At 37.9% G+C, this 27,429-nt stretch overlaps 1 protein-coding gene and 1 pseudogene across 1 annotated transcript; both read left to right on the plus strand.

The window, feature by feature from the left end:
• Nucleotides 1-4,167: 4,167 nt before the first annotated feature.
• On the plus strand, nucleotides 4,168-12,613 carry LOC145906461 (NACHT, LRR and PYD domains-containing protein 14-like). Its single transcript, XM_082993878.1, has 11 exons — nucleotides 4,168-4,236; nucleotides 4,952-5,015; nucleotides 6,168-6,200; nucleotides 7,177-8,918; nucleotides 9,478-9,645; nucleotides 9,707-9,859; nucleotides 10,109-10,270; nucleotides 10,619-10,780; nucleotides 11,251-11,412; nucleotides 11,934-12,095; nucleotides 12,473-12,613. Exons 1-11 carry the CDS (start codon nucleotides 4,168-4,170, stop codon nucleotides 12,572-12,574), a joined length of 2,979 nt encoding a protein of 992 aa, XP_082850004.1. The 3' UTR covers nucleotides 12,575-12,613.
• A 6,219-nt stretch (nucleotides 12,614-18,832) lies between these two features.
• LOC145906462 (uncharacterized) lies at nucleotides 18,833-20,399 on the plus strand (annotated as a pseudogene).
• Nucleotides 20,400-27,429: the final 7,030 nt, after the last annotated feature.

Raw genomic sequence — 27,429 nt, forward strand, 5'->3', positions numbered from 1 at the left:
TATGTAGCGGGAACTTGAGATATACCTAAATGGATTTATGATGTATCGAATTTGGGAAATCCCAGTGTCGCAACTTTGTTTGCATTTATGAATTTTATTTGTTTAGAAGGTAAAATTAAGATATATGTTTTTGTTTGGATGCAAATTAATCAACAAAATTATTTTCTTCGACAATATAAAGTTTTTATCTAGTAAACATTTTGTTATTTGTTTTGTTGTCATTAGGGATCTTTGTTGCAATAAACTAAGTTTTAAGGAGCAGTTTTGCTTAGAAGAGCCGAAGATCGCCTCAGCATTTTCGTTGAACGAGAGATTTTCGATTGGTACTTTCTGCAGATTCTTGGACATGTCTCGCAAACGAAAATATGCAGACATTGGGAATAATTCTGAACCTCCCTTACAAAAAAATTGTGCAGGTGCGAATATAATTTGTAATTTTAATGCATTGTTGGTTTAAATTTAGATTAACAATAAATTCTGAAATGTAGCATTTGAATTTTGTGTTACTTATTGTTTATATTTGTAACTAACACTATGTTTAAACAGGCACTACATTAAATGATTGCCAATTGGAGAATGTCACAATACTCACAACTGCTGGTAATGTGAACAATGGTGAACCTCCATGTAAGAAACTTTGTCCAGGTATGTTTTATAATATAAATAAACTTTTTTCATTTAGGTTGTCAATTTCTGGTCAAATGTAGGCTAAATAATAATATTTCATAGGTGCAAAAAACCTAGATTTAACTAATGTAAACAAAAAAGATTTGTTATACAAAATATTTCTACCTTCCGTCAGTGTCAATCTGCGTAGTTTGTTTTTTGTTTGCGTAATTGCAGCCTCATTTGTACAGAATTTGATATAATATAATGTACGTGTGGTTCTTGTGCTATCAGCTGGTTCATGGACTTGTCAAGGGTTCTAACGTTCCCTAGGTGCAGGTCGTCGATTTTTTTCTGCGTGTCGAACATCTTGAGAAAAATTGTCGTGCGCGTCGAATAGTAAAAATGTCGTATCTGGTAACTAACGCATGAGAACGACCAGGCTTATTTCGATTACAGAATTCTTGTACTAACATAAGTTTGAAATACACGTTAAAATAACGCCAAAACAATCAAAACCTTGCATGTTGTAAACTGATATGTCTCTTTTAAGGTCCGATTGAAAGAAAAATGGTACTTGTTTCGTCACAATGTAATATGTTCGGTAACAATGCCGCGTGTTCGGTAACAATGCGCCATGTTTGGAAACAATGGTTAGTTTTTAGGTTTAACGAGTTTATTCACTGAACGTTGAAAAGCAAGTTTTGGCTGGTTTAGCATGGATTTTGTCCAAAAATTTATTGCGGCTGCGTTTATTTAGCAATCTAAACATACAAATTTATTTTGGGGTGGGGATCCCGAACGATGATGACGTTAAGTTTTCAACACTACGTAACCGTTCAGTTAAATGCTGTTGTTTAATACAGACTCGAAACACAAATTTCTCCCCAAATGATTGTTTGCGGTTTGAATTTAAACGACTTATACTGGCACCAACGTCTTCGAACCACTTTTGCCACCAGCATGTACGGCAAAAAATTGTCAACTACATGTTAATAGGAAAATCGTTGGCGTCCAATCTTCGAAAAAAGAAAACTAGTAAGATCGATGTGAATGTAAGATTGGCGTAACCGATACGTTAGGCTAAATTGAGTAATTATATGTAATTCAATTTATGGTAGATAACAAAGCGTTGGTCTGTTCGTGGTACTGTATATCGATAACTTTCACGCCGCCCGTTCGAACAGTGGCGTCGCGTGTCGAACACTTAATGGCGAAAAAGGCATAAATCGACACCCTGCCTAGGTATACAAACCATACTTACACCAACATATTCTGCTCTATTTCCATTTTAAAACTTTTTCACAATTGAATTGTAATTTAATTTTCTGCACATGCCATTACAAAGCAATGTGAATCATTGACTGACACCAACTCACTGTTGAGTTCTGGTAAACTTTGGTTGCAATTGGACAAAATAACAAAGTTTTAAATATTGTTTATGAAGATAACATTTGATAACTTTTTCACAACAGATATATCTCTAATTATAAAAAGAAATATTTTTGGAAACAAACTTTACCACTGAAATGATAAGTTATACTGGTGATTTATAAGGGTTTCATTTCATAGCATTTTTTAACAACAGATGCATCAAATCAAATCAAATCAAATCAAATCAAATCAAATCATATCATGTTTATTTTTGCGAGAAAAGCAACTACGCGACGAACAAAAAACAAGGAAATGAAATGGCATGGGTACCGATAAAACCATAAAGGTTATCGAGTCAGGCCCCCATGTAAAGGTGATTTCCTCACGGAGAATCACCGTCTGCCGTGGGATCGCAGCCAGGCGCACTGGGAGGTGATGGGTTGCGACAAGCTGCATGTGACGAAAAGGTGGCCACCCGGCCGTGCTGGCCAAAGCAAAACCCATCGAAACGCAAACGCCAACTCGGTTCTCAGAACGTTTCCTTTAATCCACATCGACAGACCTTAACGTCCCGAGGACAGTCCAAACGTGGTGGTTTTGGTTGGAGATGGTCGGGATCGTCTGGAGGTTGCGTTTGTTGAATCATCGTAGGTCTTGCTGATGGTCCAGCGCACGTTGTGATGTTGGTGTGCAGCGCTCCTAGATCTGAAACAACAACGGATCCTACGGCAGTAAATTGTTCATTTAGGCGTAGAGTGTACAATGGAATATAGATAAAAACACCATAAAACAAAGACAGAAGAAACGCAATAAACGACAGGAGGACTACAAGAAAAAGGGAAAAACGGACTGCTAACAGGGTGGATGAAAAAGGAAGTTAATACTGAGATGTGAAACATTGGCGGATTTTTTTTTAAATGATGGACGGGAGAGCGATCTAATGGAAGGGTTTATTTCCTCCCATATCTGTGGGCCCCTGTATTTTAGCATACGTAAGCCGAAGGTGGTGTTAACTCTTGGGTGAAATAAGTTCTTTTGCGATGCATTTCTTGTGAAATGATCGTGTACTGTGTCTACTAACGAAAATAAGGAGTTGTAGGAGGCCGGTAGATTGCCGGTATGGAAATCGTGCATTGCTTTGGCCAGTTCGAGTTTGTAAATGTCTCTAATTTTTGTGAGATCTAATTTCTTGTATAATGGCGTGACGTGGCTTTGAAAGGAACTAAAGGTTATGGAGCGGAGTATGTTATTATGAATAGTGTTGAGTTTTTTCAGTGAGAGTGCCGATCCTCCACCCCAAGTACCAATAGCGTACTGAATATGGGAATATACAAATGAATAGTAAACATTTCTCAACGTTTTAACGTCAAGATAATTTCGCAACTGAAAAAAAGTGCCGCATGCTTGTGACAATTTCTTTTCCAAGTAATGAATGTGAGTTGTCCAGGTTAGTTTGTCATCAATGTATACACCGAGGTACTTAATATTATCTGATCGCAAAAGTTTTTCATGACCGATGGTGACGGTGAAATTGCCAGTGCTTGAGGTGGAAGGGGAAAACAATAGGAACTTTGTTTTCCGAATGTTGAGAGAAAGTCGATTGTGCCTTAACCAGTTGTCAACATTTGTGAGTTGTTCGTTAACGCGGGATTGTAAGTCAATAAGTGAAGGGGAGGGCATTGAAAGAACCGTGTCGTCAGCGAACAATTTGGTTGTAAAAGAGGATACTTGCGGAAGGTCATTGATGTACAATAAAAAAAGTAAAGGAGTTAATGGCGAACCCTGTGGACAACCGCATGTTATGGGTTTAATATCCGACACAGAATTTCCTATTCTAGTGCATTGACTTCTACCTACAAGGTAACTGTGGATTAAGTGTAGGGTATTTCCCCTAATTCCATACCGGCGCTCTAACTTTTCCAACAACTTCTCGTGATTTACGGTGTCGAATGCCTTAGACAGGTCTAGAAAAATGGCGCAGTGGTATCGGTTTAATTTTTTAGTATGTTGGTGTAGGAACCCTTCTGGTTGTTTGTGCTTAATTTCAAGTTTATGCAACGTCTTTTTCATTGTTACGTACAATTGTACACTATGGAACCTTATTAACGCCAACGTCGCTAAAGCGTGTTAACGTCGGTTGACGTTTTGATGATTTTTGAGAGAAATACTTGTTGGATTGTGTTGAGAATGGGCTCGATTGTCAAGGAGGGACTCTTGTTTATAATATTCGAGAACGGATTAAAATCGACTTTAAATGTAATTGTTACGTCACAAACAAATATTTGTCGTCAATAAACAAAGGGTTAATAAAGTGCTACCCAGTTAACTTTTTAGTATGTTGGTGTAGTCACCCTTGTGGTTGTCTGTACCAAATTTAAAGTTTGTGTGACGTCTCCTTTATTGATACGTATGGATGTATACTTTGGGACATGTTTACCGCCAACGGCGCTAAAGCGCGTTAACCCCGACTTTCATTTTTTCATATGTTGGTTTACGCACCCTTGTGGTTGATCGTACCCAATTTCAAGTTTCTCACAGGTTTGTTTCATTATGTAATCAATGAAGCGTAAAAATGTATTTCTTCGTTGCTGTTGTGCCTTTTGCCGACCTTCAGGTGCCTGCAGGAGAACCGCGTATGTGTGCGTGGGCGAGAAACTTCGTCGTTTCATATCTTCGGTTAGTGACGTCACAGTGACGCAAATTTTTGGTGTGACGTCATAACTTGACCCCACCTTCATTGTGACGTAATTTGGGTGTTCCCTGATTTTTAGAAGATAGGTACGTGCAATAGTACACTAGACCCGGATATTGTCCATTACGAATACACCAGTTATACACCTCCGACAGAAAGGGTGAAATTATGTATTTAACTAGCTTAATGAACCTAATGGGGATATCATGAGATGGTACCGATTTTGTTGCATCTAAAAGGGATATATACATTTCTATCTCGTCTGGTGTTGTTTCATAGAAGAAGAAGGATGAAGACACATTGCCACTTAAAGCAACAGCTGGGAGGTTCTTATATGGAGACGGTATGGAGAGTGCAATGCTATTTCCTATGCTGGCATAACTGCTTAAGGGCCAAAATGGGTATTAAATTGGAGAAATCCTGTGTTCAAGGCCCTCGGCTGTAATGCATCTAGCGACTGTTCCGCTTGTTTCCCAATGACCGTTGATGGGTCTTGTGACGTACATAGTGACCTAAAATTCTTCAAAGTTTAAAAACAAATTTTGCTCCTGGATGAGACTGTACAGAGCAAGGGCTTGTTGGGCCTCCTGGAAGATCATATGACCAACAGTGGGTATACCCAGCCATGAGGGAAGGCTTTGACACTTTTTCAGCAACTAAATTTGATGCCATTGCATAGAGAAAAGTTGGAACTTACAAAAAATGCAAATGAGTGCGTAGTTAAACGATTCATTTTTCTACAAAATCCAGTTCCAATTTTTGTTGCTTTTTTGTCAAAATATTGACTAACCAGGGGGGAAAATGCCCCCAGGGGGTGGCTAAACCATTCTTCTAGTGACTAATTTTAATCAAAATTTGTAGATATGGGATGGATCTTTCATAAAATCACAAATGATTGCACACTTAAACGATTCATTTTTCCACAAATACAGCCTGAAATTTTTGCTCCATTTTCAACATAATTTTCAGCAGCACCCACCAGCAAGTAACTACCTGATTAAAATAGCCCAAAACCCCACCAAAACTGTCCCAAACACCCTAAAATCCGCCATTGACAGCAGCACACACATGTGTGCTTGTTCAACCGAAAAATTGAGCCCTATGCATCACTGGTTTGCTTTGTGACGTAAAATTTCTATTGTGACATCGGTCTACACGGTGGGCATTTCCCAGCACCAAAACTTATTTTCATAGAAATACCAATATGCGTCCTTAATCATCTCACAAAGGATGCAGTTTAAGGATTTTTGTTATGACAAGAAATTCCCATCTTACCATTATTCTAGGTAGCGACATGCTTAGTACACCACTGTCATCATTGAACTTATACCATTGATCTAAAGTCTGCTACTTTAAAGAAAAATAAGACAAAATTGTATGGATGTCATCGGTGTGAAACTAAGTAATAAATTTTACGAGCAATAAATATATATTTCTTGTTGTTTCGCATGTAATTTATATTTTTGTATGTTTTTCTTACTGCAACTTTTTTCAGATGAAAGTTCATCAAAGACCTCAAATCTAAATGGTAAGCAAAGAGTTATATGGCATAAAAATGTGACCATGGTCCATAACAATGTTAATATAAATGATTATGATACAATTTTACCTGGAGAACGTTTAAAAAAACTAAATGCTTTTCTTCTAGGGGTATCTTTTTTGAAATGGGCTACAACATTTTTAAAATTCATAAATATATAATTTTTATGTGTATTTTGACGTTTTCAAAAAATTAGTTCAAAGTTTAGCTCCTGAATTGGACACCTTATCATCAAAATAATTTTGCCATTTACATCATATTAGTTTGTCTTTTGTTCACTTTAATACGGAAATTAACATTAAAATGAATGAAATTTCTACATGTCATATACCGAGCCAGAACAATCACTGACCCACAGACAGTTGTGCATATTTTATCAACCAATAATAAGGTTTTATTATTACAGCTGGTGGTTTGTCCCAGTTGTTTGGGACCCATCAGATAAGCATTAACTTAAAAGTATCAATGTCTCAACTGCCTGTAGCTCAAACGTTGAATGGTTTTCATTTATTGTCACACCAAGATCACAGTCAACCAGAAATTGTCATTACTCAATGTATGGAATACATGTTAGCATTGATTTTTAAGTGAAATATCCGACTAAATATTTGCAAAATATATCATAAGCTAAATTGAAAATTAAATAGTTTATTGGGTTCTGATTGTACTTTCTGTTACAAAAATTAAAAAAAGTTACTTTGATGTACAAAAACATGTGAAGTTAACGTTATTTGAAATCGCATGTGGAAGTTAACCCTTCAATATTGTTCCCACTAAGTAAACATCACACTTCACAGATTCATTCATAACAATATCCAGTTACATGTAGCAAGATGTTGTATTTAAATCAACTGCAGACAGGGTCACTGATTTGAGCTGTTATGTGTTTTGACCTATTGAAGCAGTCCATCTGCAACTCACCAAAACATTTATAGGTTTTATTGATAATATCACTTGTTTGTAGTTGAGGATATCAAGAACGAATTACGAAACCATGCTGAGAAGGAATCTTTATTAGAATGTGGTGTAGAGTATACGAAGATTGTGGATCCAGTTAAACTTGTCCTAGCTAAATATTCTGGGGGGTCAAATCCGGATGAAACAGATCCAAAAAAACGTCGAGAACGTTTGGCTAAGTTAATAGATCAAGGAAGTGGTGACATTACAGTGGAAAACATGTTTGATAAGGCAAAACTCGAAGCACAACACAAAGTTAAACTCCAAAAATTGAGTAAAGTGAATGTTGATAAATACAGCAAATCAATTGCAGTTGTTGGTGTAGTTGGTGTTGGCAAAAGTACTTTGACCAAAGTCTACATCAATCATATATTAAACAAAACAAATGTACCAAATTCTTCTTGGGTTTTTTACATTAAAATGCGCGAAATTGACCAAACTAAAGAGTGTGACTTGTACACACTTCTGTTTGCCCCGCTAATAAAACAAGGACTTTTATTAAGCGAAGATGAGAAACACCACCTGATCAAAAATATCTTGCTTGACCTTGAAGTGAGGGTCATTATAGATGGTTTGGATGAAGCTGGCACTGCAATTTTGAAGAGTGTTTACAATTTAAAATCTCCCTACTTACCAGCCAAACCTATTGCTTGGTTACTGAACATTTTAAATGGAACTTTGCTTCCACATGCTTACAAGCTTGTGACTTCAAGAAAAAGTGAATTTGTTGATGTCCATCCACAATACCGACCAAAGTTTGTTGTTGAAATCTTAGGTCTCAGCCCAGATGCTCAGAAACAACTAACTGAGCGTGTTTGTGGTAAACAACATAAAGAAGTTCAAACCATGCTACATGATAACTGTACACTGTTAGAAAACTGTGGTGTGCCTGTGAAAATGCTGATGATCCTTCAATACTTGCTGCAAAGAATTGAGTCAGGAAACGAAAGTACAGAACCGATAACTCTTACTGGTGTGTATGTTGCCATGCTAAACAGATACATCCGATCGGAGCATTGTGACTTTCCTAAAAATGTAGATGTTGTAGAACAGCTTGCGGGTTTGGCTTGGTATGGATTTTGTAACAAGAAAACAATGTTCTCTGAAAGTGATTTAAAGAAGTTTAAAATTCCGTTAAGGGATCAACAGTTATTTGTTGATACCAATGTTAAATCAGATGAAAATCTAACGATAAACATTTTGGAACAAGACAAAATAAGTTTCTTTGTGCATCGCTCATGGCAAGAACTGTTAGTTGCACTCAGGCTTGTTCTCTTCATGAATTTGGATGAGATGAAAATGCATTTAAAAGATGCTCATAAATTGGGGGAATGGGAAAATGTTCTCACGTTCTGTTTTGGTCTCTGCAATGATGACATTTTTGAACAGCCCATGGAACTGACCCAATTTGACCAAAAAAAGGAAACGATTTTGGGAAAGCAAGATATTTTGTCTGATGTTGTTGTAAACATAGCAGAACATCTCCAGAATGTGCCAAACTTGGCAGACTGGTTTCATCTTTTTGGATGTTTGAATGAACTAAACAACAAGGTCATCACAAAAAAGGTCAAACCTTATTTACTTTGTGAATATGACATAGTAGGATTGACTTCGCCCTCGGATGTGAGAAATTTCCGCACAGTTTTTAAACATTGTAAGAAATTTCCACGTTTCGAATATGTTGAATTTTCTGTTGTTGGAAATGTCTTCGAAAGTTTTGCAGGATTTGTGGAAGAACATGAGATTGAGGTTAGTTGAGGTTATCAGTTAAACTATTGATGCAAAGATACTTCACTTGTTGACTGCACAAACCTAACTTTTATATATGTTACATGTTTGTGACTAACATTGCTTAGTCGCATGAGTGTATATTTTCTGATGAGTTGAATGTCACCCGCATATGCAGTGATATTAACTCATAAATGTTCAGTCCAGAGGTTTGCAACCCCTGACATGCTAAGAACCAGTTAGAATCTTTCTGCAAACTTGAGGCTATGAACGTGTGTTAGCAAGTATTATTTTTCCCTTCCAATAAACATGAACCAAATTAAATATCACTTTTTTTTATGAACTTGCAAAACATACAGAAACAATCAAGTGCATCAAAAGTTTTAAATTTATCTTTATTTGTGTATTTTTCCCTAAAGAAGATTGTGGTTTGAATTGAGTCAAAGTGAAGAGTGAAACAGCCACATGGGGCTCCCAGAGTCATGGGTTGTTGACCTCTGGTTTAGCCAGTGTGATTTTTTGTTCCATATGAATTTTTGTCATCAGCATTTGTTCCAGAATTAAACTTTTTCCATCGTAGATTCAAGACCTATGGTTAAAGAAGTGGAATGACAAACAAGCACCAAATCTAGCAAAGTGCATTCCATTAACAGAAATACTTTTATTGTCTTCAAACTATCACGACACACGATGTTCAAAAACATTGAATTGCATTAAGGATTCCAAAAAAAATGAACGTCCACATGAGGTTTAAGCTTTCTATTATTAATGAGTGTTTGTATATTCTGTAGTCATTTGTTTTATTTCAGCTTAAATTCTTGACTCTGAATGACTTTAATATAAGCAATGATGATCTTCTTTTGGGTGAAATTCTTCATTACTTTGAAGAACTTCAAATTGATAGTTGTAATGTGACTAAAGTGGACAATCTTGCCACTGCTTTGGCCAAACTAGAGACACCAGTAAGTCTCATTATGTTTCTGTGATGTTTCCTAAATGTAAACACATGTTATGTAGTATTTGCACTTGCAAAACTTATTGAAGCCTTAGTGCTTATTAATTTCAGATATCAACTTACTTTATATATTAAAGCCAATGCAAACCACACTGCCATGCTACATTTTGACAGCAGGCTATGGGTACAACTGTCTTTAATTGAACTCACCTAAAATATCTTTGTCGCCTACAAACCCAATTTTGTTTACTTTTAGATGAAAGCATTTTCTCTGCAAAACAACAACATCGGAAACTCTGGAGCAAAAAAGATTGTAAAATGTTTGAAGAATGTACAGAAACTGGACTTGGGTAAATGTGGAATCACTCCAGAAGGAATTCCGTATTTGTCTTCAGCTTTGCTCGAACTAACAGATCCAGTAAGGTTTTGCAATAATGTAACTTGTATTCAACCAAACTACTTATGAGAAAATTAAGCTACCTCTACAATATGTTGCGAGATGGAAAACGACACTGATATGTTTATTTAGTTTTATTTAAAGTTCTGCGAACCCAGATATAAACAAACCCAACCACAATCTTGTATGTGATCTTGAAGCATTAGTTTGATAACAGCAACCCTTCTTATTAATAAGGATCATTACAGCATATTGTATTGATAATTATTAAAGAAAAGTTCACTCATGCAAATTTAGCCTGAAAACATCAATAGTTATTTTAAGCATACATAGTGTTTTTATGCTGCATTCATACTAAATATTTTTTAGATGGAATCCCTTGATTTTTCTGGAAATAACATTGGGAACTTTGGTGCAATAGAAATAGCAAAACATTTGAAGAAAGTACAGCGACTGCGCTTGAATGATTGTGGAATAACATCAGAAGGAATTCCATATCTGTCTTCAGCTTTGCTCGAACTACCGGGACCGGTAAGGTTTCAATTCTGTTTTAGTTCACTGCTATATTCTGTAAATACAGGTTTACAAGCTCAATGTTTTACTTCTGAGAACATTACTTTGGTATCACTTTCCCAATAAATTAATGATTTCACAACCTTCATGAATGGTATAGGTTTCATGCACTTTGACTCTGACTGAAAATACATTCAAGTTTAATTAATTTGCTTCAGAATCCAGATGTTATTGATTAAAATATAGAAGGACACTGATATGTTTATGTAGTGTTGTTTAAAGTTTGACAGAGTGATAACCCTGATATGAACAAAACTTGAAGCTTTAGTTTGATAACAGTAACTTTTCTTATTAATAATGATGTTTACAGCATGTTGTGCTGATAATTATTAAACAAAAACGTAAATGCAAATTTGGCTCAAATCGTCAATAGTTATTTAAAGCATGCATAATTATTTTATGCTGCATTCATACTAAATATTTTTTAGATGAAAGAACTTTACCTGAATACAAATAACATTGGGAACTCTGGTGCAAAAGAAATAGCAAAATGTTTGAACAAAGTACAGAGACTGGACTTGGGTGATTGTGGAATAACATCAGAAGGAATTCCACATCTGTCTTCAGCTTTGCTTAAATTACCAGAACCAGTAAGGTTTTAGTTCTGTTTCAGTTCACTGCTATATTCTGAAATTTACAGGTTTACCAGCTGGACTTGTTACTTTTGAGAACATTACTTTGGTATCACTTTCCCAATAAATTTATTATTAAACTACCCAGCTTTAAGAATGACATGAATGGGTTTTAAACAACCTAACTTTCATGAATGATGTGAATGGGTTTCATGCACTTTGACAATGATTCAAAATACTAAATTTGTGTCAGAGTCAACATTTTATTGCTTACAAGAGGACACAGATGTGTTAGTTTTGCTTGAACATAATGCTAACAGTGATATGAACAAAACTGCTCACAACATTAATTTTTATCTTGAAATCTCTAATTTAGTAACAACAATCTGTTGCTGATTGCACGCACATATCTGTTCACTACTTGATTTGTGTTTATTATGACATAGCTCTTTTTATATTTAAAAAACAAAATAATTAGTTTGTTATTTGTTTGCTTCACCAGAAGTTGACCTTTAAATATTAGCTTGAAATATTTTTAGATTCAGCTGGTCGTTTTATCTGGAAACTCTATTGGTGATATTGGCTGCAAAAAACTGTCAGAAAGTTTGATTAAAGTGAAGAGCCTCATTTTATTTGGATGTGGAATTACTTCTATTGGATTAAAAGCATTGGCAGAAGGATTGTCAAAGTTGGAAGATCCAGTAAGTTACAATAAGTGGAGTTCCAGCAATGAGTAGAATATCAGTGTGTTAGATGGTGACTTGACTAAATTTTATGGCTATTTGCTGAAGTTTATTTTTGTGTTTGGAGGTTACTTTGTGTTTACAAATACTGAAATTAAACATTCAAGAGTTTTACAACTAAGCTTGAGTTTTTACCAACTTGCCACAGACTAATTTTCAGTATTGGTGGATTTTCAGTATTGTGCGACAAATTTCATTATCTTAGCAGTGCAATTCATTATAATTTAAAACAAATTTAACTGATTACATGTTTACTATTCATGCTGTAAGTTCACAGTTTGTCAATCGTGTCAAATTAAAGTTTATGTTTAATCACATCAAGATATTTTTGTTAGATGGATAGATTGAACATTCATAACAACGTGACGAAGGAAGAAGCTAGAAACATTTTCAGGGAAGTTCGAGAAAAAGTACAGAATTGGCCTGGTTTGTTTTAATGGGTCCACGCTGATTAACAACACTGTTTGAAGGAAGGTCAAACATAAAGCCTTTGTGTCCAAAGACATTAATTTATCATTTTACATAGAAATGATTTTCTTATCTGCTGTACAACTCTAATGTGCTGTATAACTCTTATGCACTGTATAAATTTTATGTGCTGTATAACTCTCATGTGCTGTATAACTCTTATGTGCTGTATAACTCTTATGCACTGTATCAATTTTATGTGCTGTATAACTCTTATGCACTGCATAACTCTTATGCACTGCATAACTCTTATATGCTGTATAACTCTTATGCACTGTATAACTCTTATTTGCTGTATAACTCTTATGTGCTGTATAACTCTTAAGCACTGTATAAATTTTATGTGCTGTATAACTCTTATGCACTGCATAACTCTTATATGCTCTATAACTTTTAGGCACTGTATAACTCTTATGCACTGTATAACTCTTATGCACTGTATAAATTTGATGTGCTGTATAACTCTTATGTGCTGTATAACTCTTATGCACTGTATCAATTTTATGTGCTGTATAACTCTTATGCACTGTATAAATTTGATGTGCTGTATAACTCTTATGTGCTGTATAACTCTTATGTGCTGTATAACTCTTATGCACTGTATAAATTTTATGTGCTGTATAACTCTTATGTGCTGTATAAATTTGATGTGCTGTATAACTCTTATGTGCTGTATAACTCTTATGCACTGTATCAATTTTATGTGCTGTATAACTCTTATGCACTGTATAAATTTGATGTGCTGTATAACTCTTATGTGCTGTATAACTCTTATGTGCTGTATAACTCTTATGCACTGTATAAATTTTATGTGCTGTATAACTCTTATGTGCTGTATAAATTTGATGTGCTGTATAACTCTTATGTGCTGTATAACTCTTATGCACTGTATAAATTTTATGCACTGTATAACTCTTATGCACTGTATAAATTTGATGTGCTGTATAACTCTTATGCACTGTATCAATTTTATGTGCTGTATAACTCTTATGCACTGTATAAATTTGATGTGCTGTATAACTCTTATGTGCTGTATAACTCTTATGCACTGTATAAATTTTATGTGCTGTATAACTCTAATGTGCTGTATAACTCTTATGTGCTGTATAACTCTTATGTGCTGTATAATTCTTATGTGCTGTATAACTCTTATGCACTGTATAAATTTTTTGTGCTGTATGTCAAAAACTTTAGAGGGATTTTATTGGTAAACGGAATCCAGGTTTTAATAAAGTTGAACTTTGAGTAACAAACAATAACACCTGCAAAAGGAAAACAAAAGTAAGACCGCACACAGAGAACACCAAGAACAACTAAAGAAACACAGGGCGCTGGCAGACATAGAAGGCGTATAATTCCTGAGGCACAATTAACTACACGCGCCCGTGTAAGTGTTGCGTTCGATCACCACAATCACCCCCGCCAATTTTTGTTTACAACTAGGCTATAGCACACATAAGACACAAGGGAAATAATAAGTTCAATTTCATGTGGTCCACTCTCCGAACCTCTGTGGAGGTTTGCGTTCACGGGTAGAACGCCTGGGACCAGGCGGCGTTGACGCAGTTTCTTCGTGATGGGAAGGTTCCTCGTTTAGTTCTTGTATGTAATCTTCGCCACTATCTACTTCATCGCCATCATTCGATCCCTGTTGCGGACTTGTAGGTTCATCTGCTTCAAAGCTTTCGTGTATCGGTGTTTCTGCGACTGGATAAGGGGCCAGATCAGAGGTTGACCTGTGCTTTCCCGGCCATTTGCGTATCGGACACGAGCATACGTGGGGTTAACTCCACAGGATCGCAAACGGGTTCACCTTTATTGCGTACGAAACGACGCAGCAACACAGTTCCTTGATTTAAAAGCCATGAAGGCATTGACGTCCCAGACATCGCCCGTCGTGAAAATGTAAACAGTCTCTCATGCGGCGTTTGATTAGTTGCCGTACAAAGTAGTGAGCGTATGGCGTGTAATGCCTCTGGAAGAATTGAGAATTACCTTGGGGGTGATAGGGTGTGGAACAACTTGCTGCGATACCACGAGCAGTTAAGAATTCCCTAACATCTTTGCTAATGAAGGACATCCCCCGGTCGCTATAAATATATTGCGGAAAACCAAAAAAAAAAAGAGTGTCGACAAACAATCAATTACCGTTTCTGACGACATCTTCTTACACGGAAAAACAAACGGAAATCTGCTAAATTCGTCAATGATTACAAGCAGATACGGCTTGGGACCTTTAACAGGTCCTTTGAAATCAATCGCTAAGCGCTCCCAAGAGTGTGTTGCTTTAACAAGTGTTCGAGAAGCAGGTCGGTAAAAACGAGGTTTAATTTCAGCGCAAGTTCGACATCGACTGGTCGCAAGTTTGGTTTCTTCGCCAGTATATGGAAGATTGCGTGACCGAATAAAATGGTAAAGTCTTGCCAAACCCGGATGAGTAATACGCAAACATTCCATTCACTCGCTTTAGCTCACGGGGCGATTTAGGCGGAGGCAAATTAAGAAGCGGACGTAAGCGTTCGGGGTCGGGTTTAAGTTCGTCATGAGATATTTGATAACCAAGTAAGTTTAAAATCTGTTGCCGTACCTTAGACTTTTCTTCGTTAAAAGTCAGATTATCAGACTTCGCGGCTTCGTAGAGAGCTCTCAGGTTCTTATCATGTTCCTCAATAGTGGCACCGGTTACTGTCAGATCGTCGAGATAGGCATATACCTTTTGCAAATTGTTTCTTTGAATAAAGTCGTCCATCACTCTTTGAAAAGCTGATACGCCATTCGTAACACCAAACGGCAAACGTTTGTACTGGTACAATTTCCCCATCGCTTCAAAAGCAGTGAAAGGTTTTTATTGTCCAAAATAGGTACTTGATGATAAGCGGAGCGCAGGTCCAAAGAACTGTAAAACATGTCTTGAGAAACTTTCCGCACTATTTCCTCGATTTTGGGTAGAGGGTATGCGTCAAGTAGAGTATAACGATTTACGGTCTGGGAGTAGTCAATAACCAACCGTCGTTTGTTTTTGTTCTTTACGACAAGTACCTGCGACCTCCACGGAGAGCGCGCGGGCTCAATGATATCCTCGTCCAACAGACGCTTAATTTCCCCACCAATAAAATCGATGTCTTCCTGGCAGTATGAGCGGGAAGGAGATGCAATCGGCTTGTAATTTGGCTGAAGAAATTGGAAAAGCCTAGGGGGCCGTACTTTGGCCGAAATTAGAGCTGCAAACTTCGGCTTTGAATTAATCACAAGTGGTTTCTCCGGCCCGTTGAACAAAAATGTAACTGCACGGTGCATTGCAAAGAAACTTTGTCCAAGTATTACGTCGGAACAGGAATCTTGCATAACCTCCATTGAAATATTATTGTACACTCTTCCGAGAAGTTTGAGGTTTACGCGTACGCGACCATATGTTTTCAGGAGAAGCTTTGTCGAAGCCATTGTCACTTCTCCTGTTTTACTTTTAAGACTAATATTCAGTCTGTCAGCTAAGCACTTATCAATAAAGTTTTCTGACGCTCCAGAGTCAAGCAAGGCTTTTGCAAATACACCTTCAATTTGAGCATCAACGACAGCCCTTCGCAAGCATTGCGGCGCTCCTGTGGAGTCCACTGTATACTCGTCTGCCTTCGATGCTACAACCAGATAGCGAGAATGAATCGCTTGTTCACTAACCTCCGTGGAAGCAGTGGCGGTCACACGACTGCCGCTACGACAAACTTTGGAATAATGCCCGCGTTTGCCACATTTATGGCAGTTGCTTTCCCGAGCAGGACAGAAATTGCGACTGTGCACTAATCCTCCACAATAGAAACATTTTCTAACAGGAAGCTTTGGATCTTTGAATTTGGAAGTAGAGGCAATAAAATCGAAACCTTTGTCACTCTCATTGATAGTGGATGTCAGCTGAAGGGGAGAATGCGGGGCCATCGAGCTTGATTGTAGGTGAGCCCTTTCCAGAGTATGTGCTAAATCAGAGGCGCGTTGAAGGTCGATGTCATTGACCTCTAAAAGTCGTTGCCGAATTGAAGGAGATCGAAGTCCATTTATAAAGGAATCCCGAACCAGTTCGTCGCGATATATTACAGCACTGACGTTTTCAAATGGGCATTCTTTGGCAAGGAGTTTAAGAGCACGAAGATATTCATGCACACTTTCGCCGTTTGCTTGCTGTCTACTAACTAGTAGATACCTGGAGTAGATGTTGTTTCTTTTTTTCTCATAGAGTTCCTTTAACGTAGTTACGATGGAATCGTAACTGTCATTTTCCTCCACATACGGGTAAATATCAGGCGAAAGAAAACTCAGTATGACACGAGCTTCGTTAATTGCCGGCAAGCCTTCAGCTTTGAAGTCTTCTAATGAGGCAAGGTAATCCATGAGGGTACGAAGCCAAAATTTAAAAACCTTGGCTGCATCGGGTGCATTCGGATCAACAGTTAAATCCTTTGGTCGGGGTATGTGCTGTTCCATTTTTTTTCCGAACGCTACTTTAATCAACTTTATTAAATTGTCAAAACCTTTAGAGGGATTTTATTGGTAAACGGAATCCAGGTTTTAATAAAGTTGAACTTTGAGTAACAAACAATAACACCTGCAAAAGGAAAACAAAAGTAAGACCGCACACAGAGAACACCAAGAACAACTAAAGAAACGCAGGGCGCAGGCAGACACAGAAGGCGTATAATTCCTGAGGCACAATTAACTACACGCGCCCGTGTAAGTGTTGCGTTCGATCACCACACTGTATAACTCTTATGTGTTGTATAACTCTCATGTGCTGTTAACTATTATGTGTTGTATAACTCTCATGTGCTGTTAACTATTATGCGCTGTATAACTCTTATGTGCTGCATAACTCTTATGTGCTGTATCACTCTTATGTGCTGCATAACCCCTATGTGCTGTATAAGTCTTATGTGCTGTTAACTCTTATGTGCTGCATAACTCTTATGCGCTGTATAACTCTTATGTGCTGCATAACCCCTATGTACTGTATAAGTCTTATGTGCTGTTAACTCTTATGCGCTGTATAACTCTTATGTGCTGCATAACTCTTATGTGCTGTATAACTCTTATGTGCTGCATAACCCCTATGTGCTGTATAAGTCTTATGTGCTGAATAAGTCTTATGTGTTGTATAACTCTCATGTGCTGTATAACTCTTATGTGCTGTATAACTCTTATGTGCTGTAAAGCTCTAATGTGCTGTATAACTCTTATGTGCTGTATAGCTCTTATGTGCTGTATAACTCTAATGTGCTGTATAACTGTCATGTGCTGTTAACTCTTATGCGCTGTATAACTCACATGTGCTGTTAACTCTTATGCGCTGTATAACTCTTATGTGCTGTATAACTCTAATGTGCTGTATAACTCTTATGTGCTGTATAACTCTCATGTGCTGTATAACTCTCATGCGCTGTATAACTCTTAATTCTTAAATGCTGTATAACTCTAATGCGCTGCATAACTCTAATGCGCTGTATAAATCTTATGTGCTGTATAACCCCTATGTGCTGTATAACTCTTAAGTGACTTTACTCTTATGTATATATTAAACTGATCGATTAACTTTGGGTTAGAGAGTAGACTTTTTATCAAGAGTCAGATATACGGCATTGTTATTATTTTGTGTAGACGTTTTAAATGACGCCCTGCATAAAATTTGGTGACCCCGACGTGATATTTGAATGGGCATTTTAACCTTCTGTCGTGTTTTTACGTGCTTTAACTATGTCGCAAAAGGCTTCTGGTGTAATTCCCCAATTTATAAAAAGTTTGATCAAATTAAAAGTGGTCGGAAAGTCAAACTCGTTGATCATGCCAGGTAATTTCGATGCTTTATCTCACGCAGCTCCTCAGGCAGACATGTCAGTCATGAGTTCGCCCAACAGCGATTGTGTTGATAATTTACCAGGTAACGATTTGTTTGGTTGCGGTTTAAACGCTACAGGCATGCCGCGCCGCATTATTCTGCCACATTTTCAAACACGATTATTACGACCGATCACTGCAAATCCCGAATCATCATATTCAATACCTCAGCCTCGCTCCAGTTATTTTGCACCCCCTGGAATTAATGACCAGGCCGCATCCATGTTTTTGCCTCGGGATCAGGCACCGTTTTCGACGCCTTGTTATCCTGGTGTGTTCGCACCGCATTTTTCCCCCCTAGCCGAACTGCACCTTTCACACCTATGGCAGCGAAATTAAAATAACCCTCAATGTGGCAGGATGCTGTAAAGTTGTGGTTAGCGACTGTTGAAGGTATTTTTCAGAGCCATCAAATAATATCTGACGACGACAAATTCAACTTAACCATTTTTCCCTCAATCAAGAACAAGCTCAACGGATTGGTCACGTCATTTTGTGTAAGGTTGGTCGTCGCTCTTGTGGTGATTGAAACAAGCGCTTTAGAAGTCATTTGATAGTAACCCCATAACAGAAGTGCATGAATTATTTCAAGATCTTGCGCTGGAAAATAAGCGTCCAAGTGTACTTTTAAATCGCATGAAAGTTCTCTTAGTCAATTACCAAGATTTATGCCCAGATGCGGAAAAATTAGAAAAAAAGTTATTTCATGACAGATCAAAATGATATTAGGGCCTGACTATGGTTTGTCAGTTGATTTATTGGCCGAAAAGCCTTATTACATAATCAGGGCATCGATTTTTTATTGCGTGTCTAACATCTTGAGAAAAATTGTCGTGCGTATCGAATAGTAAAAATGTCGTATCTGGTAACTAACGCATGAGAACGGCCAGGCTTATTTCGATTACAGAATTGTTGTACTTGCATCACGTTAAAATAACGACAAAACAATTAAAAAACCTTGCATGTTAAAGTCTGCTATGTCTCTTTTAAGGTTCGATTGTATGAAAAATGGTACTAGTTTCGTAACAATGCCACGTGTTCGGTAACAATACTCCATATTTGGAAACAATGGTTAGTTTTAGGTGAAACGCGCTTATTCGCTGGACGCAAAAGTAAGTGTTGACAGGTTTTTGCATGGATTTTGTCCAAATATTTATTGCGGGTGTGTTTATTAGCCATCTAAACAGAAAAAATTATTTTAGTTGGGGATCCCGAACGATGATGCCATTAAGTTTTTAACAATACGCAACCGTTCAGTTAAAAACTGTTGTTAAATAGTGACTCTAAATCCAAATTTCTTCCCAAAAGGTTGTTTGCGGTTTGAAATTAAACGACTTATACTGGCACCAACGTCTTCGAACAACTTTTGCCACCAGCATCTACGGCAAAAAATTGACAACTACATGTTAATAGGAAAATCTATATGAATGTGGCAAGATTGGCGTGACCGATATGTAGGCTTAATAAGGTTATTATAGTAATTTAATTGATGGACAATTGTTGATAACTATAGCGTTTGTCTGTTCATGGCACTGCATACCGGTAACTTAACATTTATCCATGCCGCCCGTGTCGAACAGTGGCGTCGCGTGTCGAACACTTAGAATGGTGAAAAAGGCATAAATCGACACCCTGTACATAATGTTATTTAGCAAACCAGGTAAGTTTCAGTCACACCAAGTGGTTAATAAACAGCATGTTCCACATCACGTCTCGGATTCCAAAAACATTTTTGCCAGCACTCAAATGGTAATAAATGATAATATGGAGAGGCGTCTAAGGGAAATGACCGAAGAGTTACAGGCGTTAAAATCGGCTCAAACTGTAACCTCCGCAACCCCCCGATTTCAGGCACCAAAAGGGCAAAATGGCGGATATTATAGGTTCGGAAGCTTTGCCGCACGCAACAACGATTAACGACCACCACAGCGCCGAGAATTTACTGCTCGACCACGCCCGAGTCAAACAAACTTTAATGGCGGACGGGACTTCCAACAACCGCGCTTTTCACAGGCGCCATCTTCCGACTTTTGTTATTATCATAGCAGGTAAGGTTCGCATGCATATAATTATATTCCGCCCTGTTCTTTTAATCATCCAAAAAACGGGAAGCCTCCCTCTCATTAAGGGTGAACAATGTCAGGGGCGTCGAAAAACATTCTAGCACTTTCACCATTTTTGATAAGAATCATAAACTTAATTTTCTTGTAGATACTGGCAGTGCTTTAAGTCTTATTCCCCGCAACTTGGCGCGTGAATTTAATCCTAGTTTACCTGTAAAAATGAAATGCGCTTTGGGTAACGAATTCCAATTTTATGTGGAAATATTATCGCAAACTTACCTAAATAATGTGAACGAACAAAAAAATGTGGGGTAAGTTCAGGATTCTATACCGCATATGCGCAAGTTATGTCAAATTACTCAACTCGTATTCAGAAACATTGGACTTAAGGCGACGCAAAGGTCCCTTTCTCCTGTAAACTGACACATTCTCTATAGTTGTGTTTGCGCCCTTGTACGAGGTCCTAACGAGATGTGCTCGGCAAATCATTTTCCGTTCCTCGCTCGTAAACGCCTCGTTAAAATCAGTTTTAACGAGCTCGATAGTTTAACGAACGTTGAACTTTTCATCATGCCGCCCCAGGTTACTATTAGCATAAATTGCGTTTAGTTGCTAACTTTTCTTCACTTGTACCTTCAAACAATTATTTTTATGCAACTTTTTGAAACTTGATCTTTTGGAAATACTTGAGGAATTACATTCATATTTCTCTTTGTGAAATTTGTTGTCTCAAAAACAGCTTGAATTAATTGAATATCCTCATGGTAGTTTTATTAATTTTAAACCAATATGATGTTTGTTGTTATTTTCAGATGAAGAGTTCGGATGTTGGATGGAATGTAAAAAAAGAGGAGACAAAATAAACTTTTCTAAAGGTGAGAGACAAGGTCATGGATTGGGGGAGTATTTTCAAGTAATCACCAGCACCTAATAACAATGTGTGAATATCCAACATACACAGTTTTTGAGTGGAATTTCTTCACTTTGAAAATGTTTAAACCGGACATCAACGTAATCTTAACTTCGAACACGTGCTTTCGTTCAGCTGTTGTTTCTGCTTTCAGTGTGGAATTTTGGTGTCTTTTGTATTCCACAGTATTCTCGCACTGTTTGTTTGCATGGATCACATCTTAAACACCTACATATGACGCATGTAAATACTTCCTACGTTGTCAGTGATAAAGTCATGTGACCAGTTTTAAGCCAATCAGATTTAGCTGACAACACTTGAAAGCTACCATTTTTCCAACCCATTCTGTACTGTTTCGTATACAACATTAAGGTGTTGTGTATTACTACCGAGTATTACTGATCATATAACGAGTGTGTGTCAGAACAGGCTTTCGGTTAATTAACAACTGCCAGTCGGCACTCGGTGCCTGTATACCATGCTGTGAACCGCAGGTCAATTAAATATCCACAGTGTTTACCTTCGTGTTCAACATTAACTGGTAACTCTCAATAAAGCTTGTTTGTTATTTTTATTGTTAATTCGAACTTTTGACCCATGACAATACTCCAAGCTATTATTGCTTGTTTATTATCCTCAGGTTTCTGTCCTTGTTGTCATCGCAGGGCTTGAATAAAATGTCACTTGCTTCATTGCAACAAAACCGAAGCTGTTTGTCACGCAAAAAGTTTGATGAATACGTGACAATTTATATTAACGTGAAAATATTACCTGATAACATGCCTAGGAAACTTAACCATTGTTTGTTCGAGTATGTCTACAGATTACTATTGCAACAGTTCTACGATCTCCATTGAACTACAGCGCACACTAGAATGCTACGGTACGTTCGAACGATATATCGATACGATTGTTTCGTGAAGACATTCGGAACGATTAAAACGGTTGGGAAAGAATATCACACGAAGGACGCGAATCACATGAATACACAACCGTTGCTATCGCTACACTTTGAAATGAAACACGCTTGACAAGACGCTACCTAAAAATGCTTTTACCCACAAACCAATGGAGAGAGATTTCGAAAAATGGCAACCTTAGTCCATAAATGCAAACGTTTACATGCAACGTAAAATTACGCTGCATCCATGACGCACGTACATCAGCACACTAATTTCCACTTTGTTGTACCTTTTGGTCAACGTAGATCCGTTGGGTACCCTATACTGAGTACCAAACAACAGAGAAGAACCACTGTGGAGCGCACTATGGCCAAACGAATCTGCTTGATAACCCATAGTGCTAAGGCGAAAACACCAATGTAATATTGGTAAGGCATAGTGATGTTCCCAGTTCCAAATTATCCGGCCCGGCCGGATCCGGATAGTTATTAATCAAATCCGGCTGGATAGAATGACAAGGATGAAATCAGTTACTTGAACGAGTTTTTAAACAGGACATCTTTGCAAGGCAAGAAACCCTCTGAATTGTTGCATGAAATGTTAATTCTTCTTAACCATTCTGGAGATTTAGAACCTAGTACAGAGCGCTTGTTAAAACGTTTCTTCATAGACAAGTTGCCGCCGAATATTCGCTTAATTCTTGCTACCGATTATGATTTGGATTTGAATACTCTTGCTCTTAAAGCTGATGCCATGTTGTCCATAAGTTCTCCTAGTTAGCCTATTTCCCGTGTTGAGGAGGAAACATCAGTTAATGCTCAGATGCTTATGAATAACCATCTTGATCGAAAAATAAAACAGATTAGTCAAAAGAATAGTGAACTGTCTTCGCCGAAATCTTTTCCAACACATTCTTATAAACCGCAATATTCTTGCAATCATTCGTATCGCCCGAGGCGTGTTCATGACCAATCTTGGGTTAACTCTGCTCGAAGAAATTGGAATAGCTATGATAATCGCTTTCGAAATTCTTTTTCATCAGCTCCTAGACGTTTTTAAAGTCAAGTCAAAACATTTGTTACTCGCGTTATGGTTTTAATGCTCGGTCGTGTATTCCGCCTTGTTCCTTTCCACATTCGTTTAATGGTCCAAAAAACTAAGGCCGGCCTCCTCAAGGTGGGGTTGGAGAGGCCATAGGTTTTCTCACGAAACCTTTAACGTTTATGACTCCCGTTTGAATTTATTTTTTTTGTTGACACTGGATCTGATGTATCGTTGGTTCCTTTATGGTTTGTTAAGCATTGCTTCCAACGAGTTAACACCGTATTTCGCGGCATTTCTGGCAGTTGTCTTAAGATTTTTGGAATAACGCACTTGGAGGTAAATTTTGGTCCAAATCGTTCTTATTCTTGGAAGTTTTATGTTGCAGATATTGACCAAGGCATAATTGGAAGTGATTTTCTAAAATATTTTGATTTTCTTGTTGATGTCAAAGAAGACGTTTGATTAATAATTTTAGATCCTTTTCGCGCAACAGAGATGGACAGGAAGGCTTGCGTGATTACCATAATGCCCATGAAATGCGTAATTTTTATTCCAAATTACCATCTTATGAGCGTTATAATCATTACGCACGTAATAATCGACGCATATCTTTTCATGTAAACAATAGAAAGAAGTTTGTTCGTGTTGTCCAGCGAAGTAATAATAGTTATGGCGCAGTGACGTCAGATGTTGATAACAGAAATAATTAAGTGACTTTTGAACGAAAAGAAAAAAGTAGAATGAATTTGAGAAAATTATATCTGAATTTCCCAAGGTTACAGAGCCTATGCGCAGGGTGTCGATTTATGCCTTTTTCACCATAATTGTTCGACACGCGACGCCACTGTTCAACACGGGGAGCGTAAATAAATTTTAAGTTACCGATATGCAGTACCACGAACAGAACAACGCTTTGTTATCTACCATAAATTGAATTACATATAATTACTCAATTTAGCCTAACGTATCGGTTAAGCCAATCTTGCAACATTCACATTGATCTTACTAGTTTTCTTTTTTCGAAGATTGGACGGCAACGATTTTCCTATTCACATGTAGTTGTCATTATTTTTTTGCCATACATGCTGGTGGCAAACATGGTTCGAAGACGTTGGTGCCAGTATAAGTCGTTTAATTTCAAACCGCAAACAACTTTTTGGGAAGAAATTTGAATTTCGAGTCTGTATTAAACAACAGCTTTGAACTGAACGGTTGCGTAGTGTTAAAAATTCAATGACATAATCGTTCGGGATCCCCACCCCAAAATAAATTTGTCTGTTTAGATGGCTAAATAAACGCAGCCGCAATAAATTTTTAGACAAAATCAGTTGTCGACCTAGACGCTTGTCTCCGGAAATGCTTAAGGTTGTACATGAACAGTTCGATGAACTTGAGACCAAAGGTATTGTTCGCCCTAGCAATTCTCCTTGGTCTTCTGCTATTCATGTTGTTCCTAAACCCAATCGTAAATGGCGCATCAAAAAGGCTAAATTTGATTACTGAGGCTGACAGATACCCAATTCCATATTTGGCTGATTTTGTTAACAATTTTAATGGTGCTGCTTGTTACATCTTATTTGCCAGTAATTGCTGATTTTTGTAAATGTACATTTTTCTCTACACTAATGTGTGACGTAATAATAAGAGACCAAGTTTTAAGTGACAACGCAACGTGGTTTTGTCCTTTTTGTGTCCGACAACTGTGCAGCACAGTGCTACGTCATTTTGATTCAGCAAAAGGTTTTTTGGGTTGCAAGCGAGCATTTTCTGGTGAGTCTATTTGTACATATATGTGTAACGACTGAAGTACCAAATAACCGAAATGTGTAAATTGTAATTTTGGCAAATTTAACTGCGATGACTTAGAAGTCAGTTCGCTGAACAGTATAGCTGCCCTTGTTGATGTGATTAAGTTTACACACGGTGTTGACGCTGTCTTTGTACTCACAGTGTCTCTCTTGCATTTGTACTAGTAATATTCCCAGTTCCAAATTATCCGGCCCGGCCGGATCCGGATAGTTTTCAATTAAATCCGGCCGGATAATTTGGATCTGGCAGTTTGTTAACACCGATTCGTTTATTTTATCGGTATGGCAAAAATGTTTAATTGCCAAACAGAATGCTATGCTTATCATTAGGAACAAATAAACGTAGCCATTTATTAATATAGTATAACACGTCAAGAAAAACCTAATAACAAACTACAGAAAAATCGGATGTCGGCAAGTATCACAGACAGGGCCCCAAAAACGAGTAATTTGCGAAATGTTTGTCCGTTTTTAGGACAAAAATGCTTTCCCAACTATCCGGTAAAATTAAGTGTATTATTCGGCCGGGTCCGGGTATTGAAAATTTGTCAATATCCGGCCGGGTCCGGGTACCCGGATCCGGAGCAACACATCACTAATTTGTACACACGTGAAGCGTGTGGTATTCAATCTTCTGTCGCCCAAAGTAATCGGTAAGCATTGTGTGTGTTACGTCATAGTGGCGCATAGTGGTTTAATTGCTTGTTTCGTTTAGGTGTGATACAGTAACTGCTTGGACCGTCTTTGTGGTCCAGAGTTTCCCGGTTCCCAAATAGTTGCTGAGCGTTATGCTGTACTTTACTACGTGTGAAGTGTATTTGTTTGACACATTGCCTTTTGTCTAAGGGTCCACGTGTCCTACATGACCTTTCGTCTCCTCCCGACGTCTGTATCGTCTACATTTCAAATTCATTTTTCTTGCGTACTGCACACTTGACAACGAGAATACCATCAACTGAGTGGGCGAGTTTGAGGCCCATTACGGATACGCGTTTTAACCGCGGGAATTCCGCCTCGTGTGACGTTCCGCGACAAGAACCGGGGCGCGTTCAACGGATTTTACAGATTTGTTTGGTTGCGGTTTAAACGCTACAGACAGCGCCGCGCCGCATTATTCTGCCACATTTTCAAACGCGACTATTCGACCGATTACTGCAAATCCCCAATCATCATATTCTACAGCTCCAGCCTCGTTTAAGTTATTTTGCATTCCCTGGAATTAATGACCAGGCCGCATCCATGTTTTTGCCTCGAGGTCAGGCACCGTTTTCGACGCCTTGTTATCCTGGTGTGTCCGCATCGAATTTCCCCCCCAGCCGAACTCCACCTTTCCACACCCATGGCAGCGAAACGATCTTGCGCTGGAAAATAAGCGTCCAAGTGTACTTTTAAATCACATGAAAGTTCTCTTGGGTAATTACCAAGATTTAAGTTAATATGCGGAAAAAGTATTAAAACAGTTGTTTTATGACAGATCAGAATGATATTGGGACGACGACTATGGTTTGTCAGTTGAATTATTGGATGAAAAAACTGATTACATAATTTTGATTAGCGAACCAGGTAAGTTTCAGTCACACCAAGTGGTTAATAAACAGCATGTTCCACATAACGTCTCGGATTCCCAAACACATTTTTGCCAGCACTTAAATGGTAATAAATGATAATATGGAGAGGCGTCTAAGGGAAATGACCGAAGAGTTACAGGCGTTAAAATCGGCTCAAACTGTTACTTCAGCAACTCCCCGATTTCAGGCACCAAGAGGGCAAAATGGCGGATATCATAGGTCCGGAAACTTTGCCGCACGCAATAACAATTATCGACCACCAGAGCGACGAGAATTTACTGTTCAACCACGCCCGAGACAAACAAACTTTAATGGCGGACGGGACTTCCAACGACCGCGCTTCTCACAGGCGCCACCTTCCGACTTGTGTTATTATCACAACAGGTAAGGTTCGCATGCATATAATTGTATTCCGCCCTTTTCTTTCAATCATCAAAAAAACGGGCAGCGTCCCTCTCATTAAGGGTGAACATTGTCAGGGCCGTCGAAAAGCATTCTAGCACTTTCACCATTTTTGATAAAAATCACAAACTTAATGTTCTTGTAGATACTGGCAGTGCTTTAAGCCTTATTCCCCGCAACTTAGCGCGTGAATTTAATCCTAGTTTAACTGTAAAAATGAAGTGCGCGCTGGGTAATGAATTTCAATTTT

The sequence above is a fragment of the Ascidia mentula genome, chromosome 6, assembly GCF_947561715.1.
Source record: "Ascidia mentula chromosome 6, kaAscMent1.1, whole genome shotgun sequence".
Classification (NCBI taxonomy): Eukaryota; Metazoa; Chordata; class Ascidiacea; order Phlebobranchia; family Ascidiidae; genus Ascidia; species Ascidia mentula.

Excerpts from the sequence above, each read along its gene's own strand:
- LOC145906461 (XM_082993878.1), top strand. The coding sequence starts at position 4,168 with ATGGGCTCGATTGTCAAGGAGGGACTCTTGTTTATAATATTCGAGAAC. Across the intron at positions 9,646-9,706 it reads AAAATGAACGTCCACATGAG|CTTAAATTCTTGACTCTGAA; the intron begins GTTTAAGCTTTC and ends GTTTTATTTCAG. Across the intron at positions 11,413-11,933 it reads TGCTTAAATTACCAGAACCA|ATTCAGCTGGTCGTTTTATC; the intron begins GTAAGGTTTTAG and ends AAATATTTTTAG.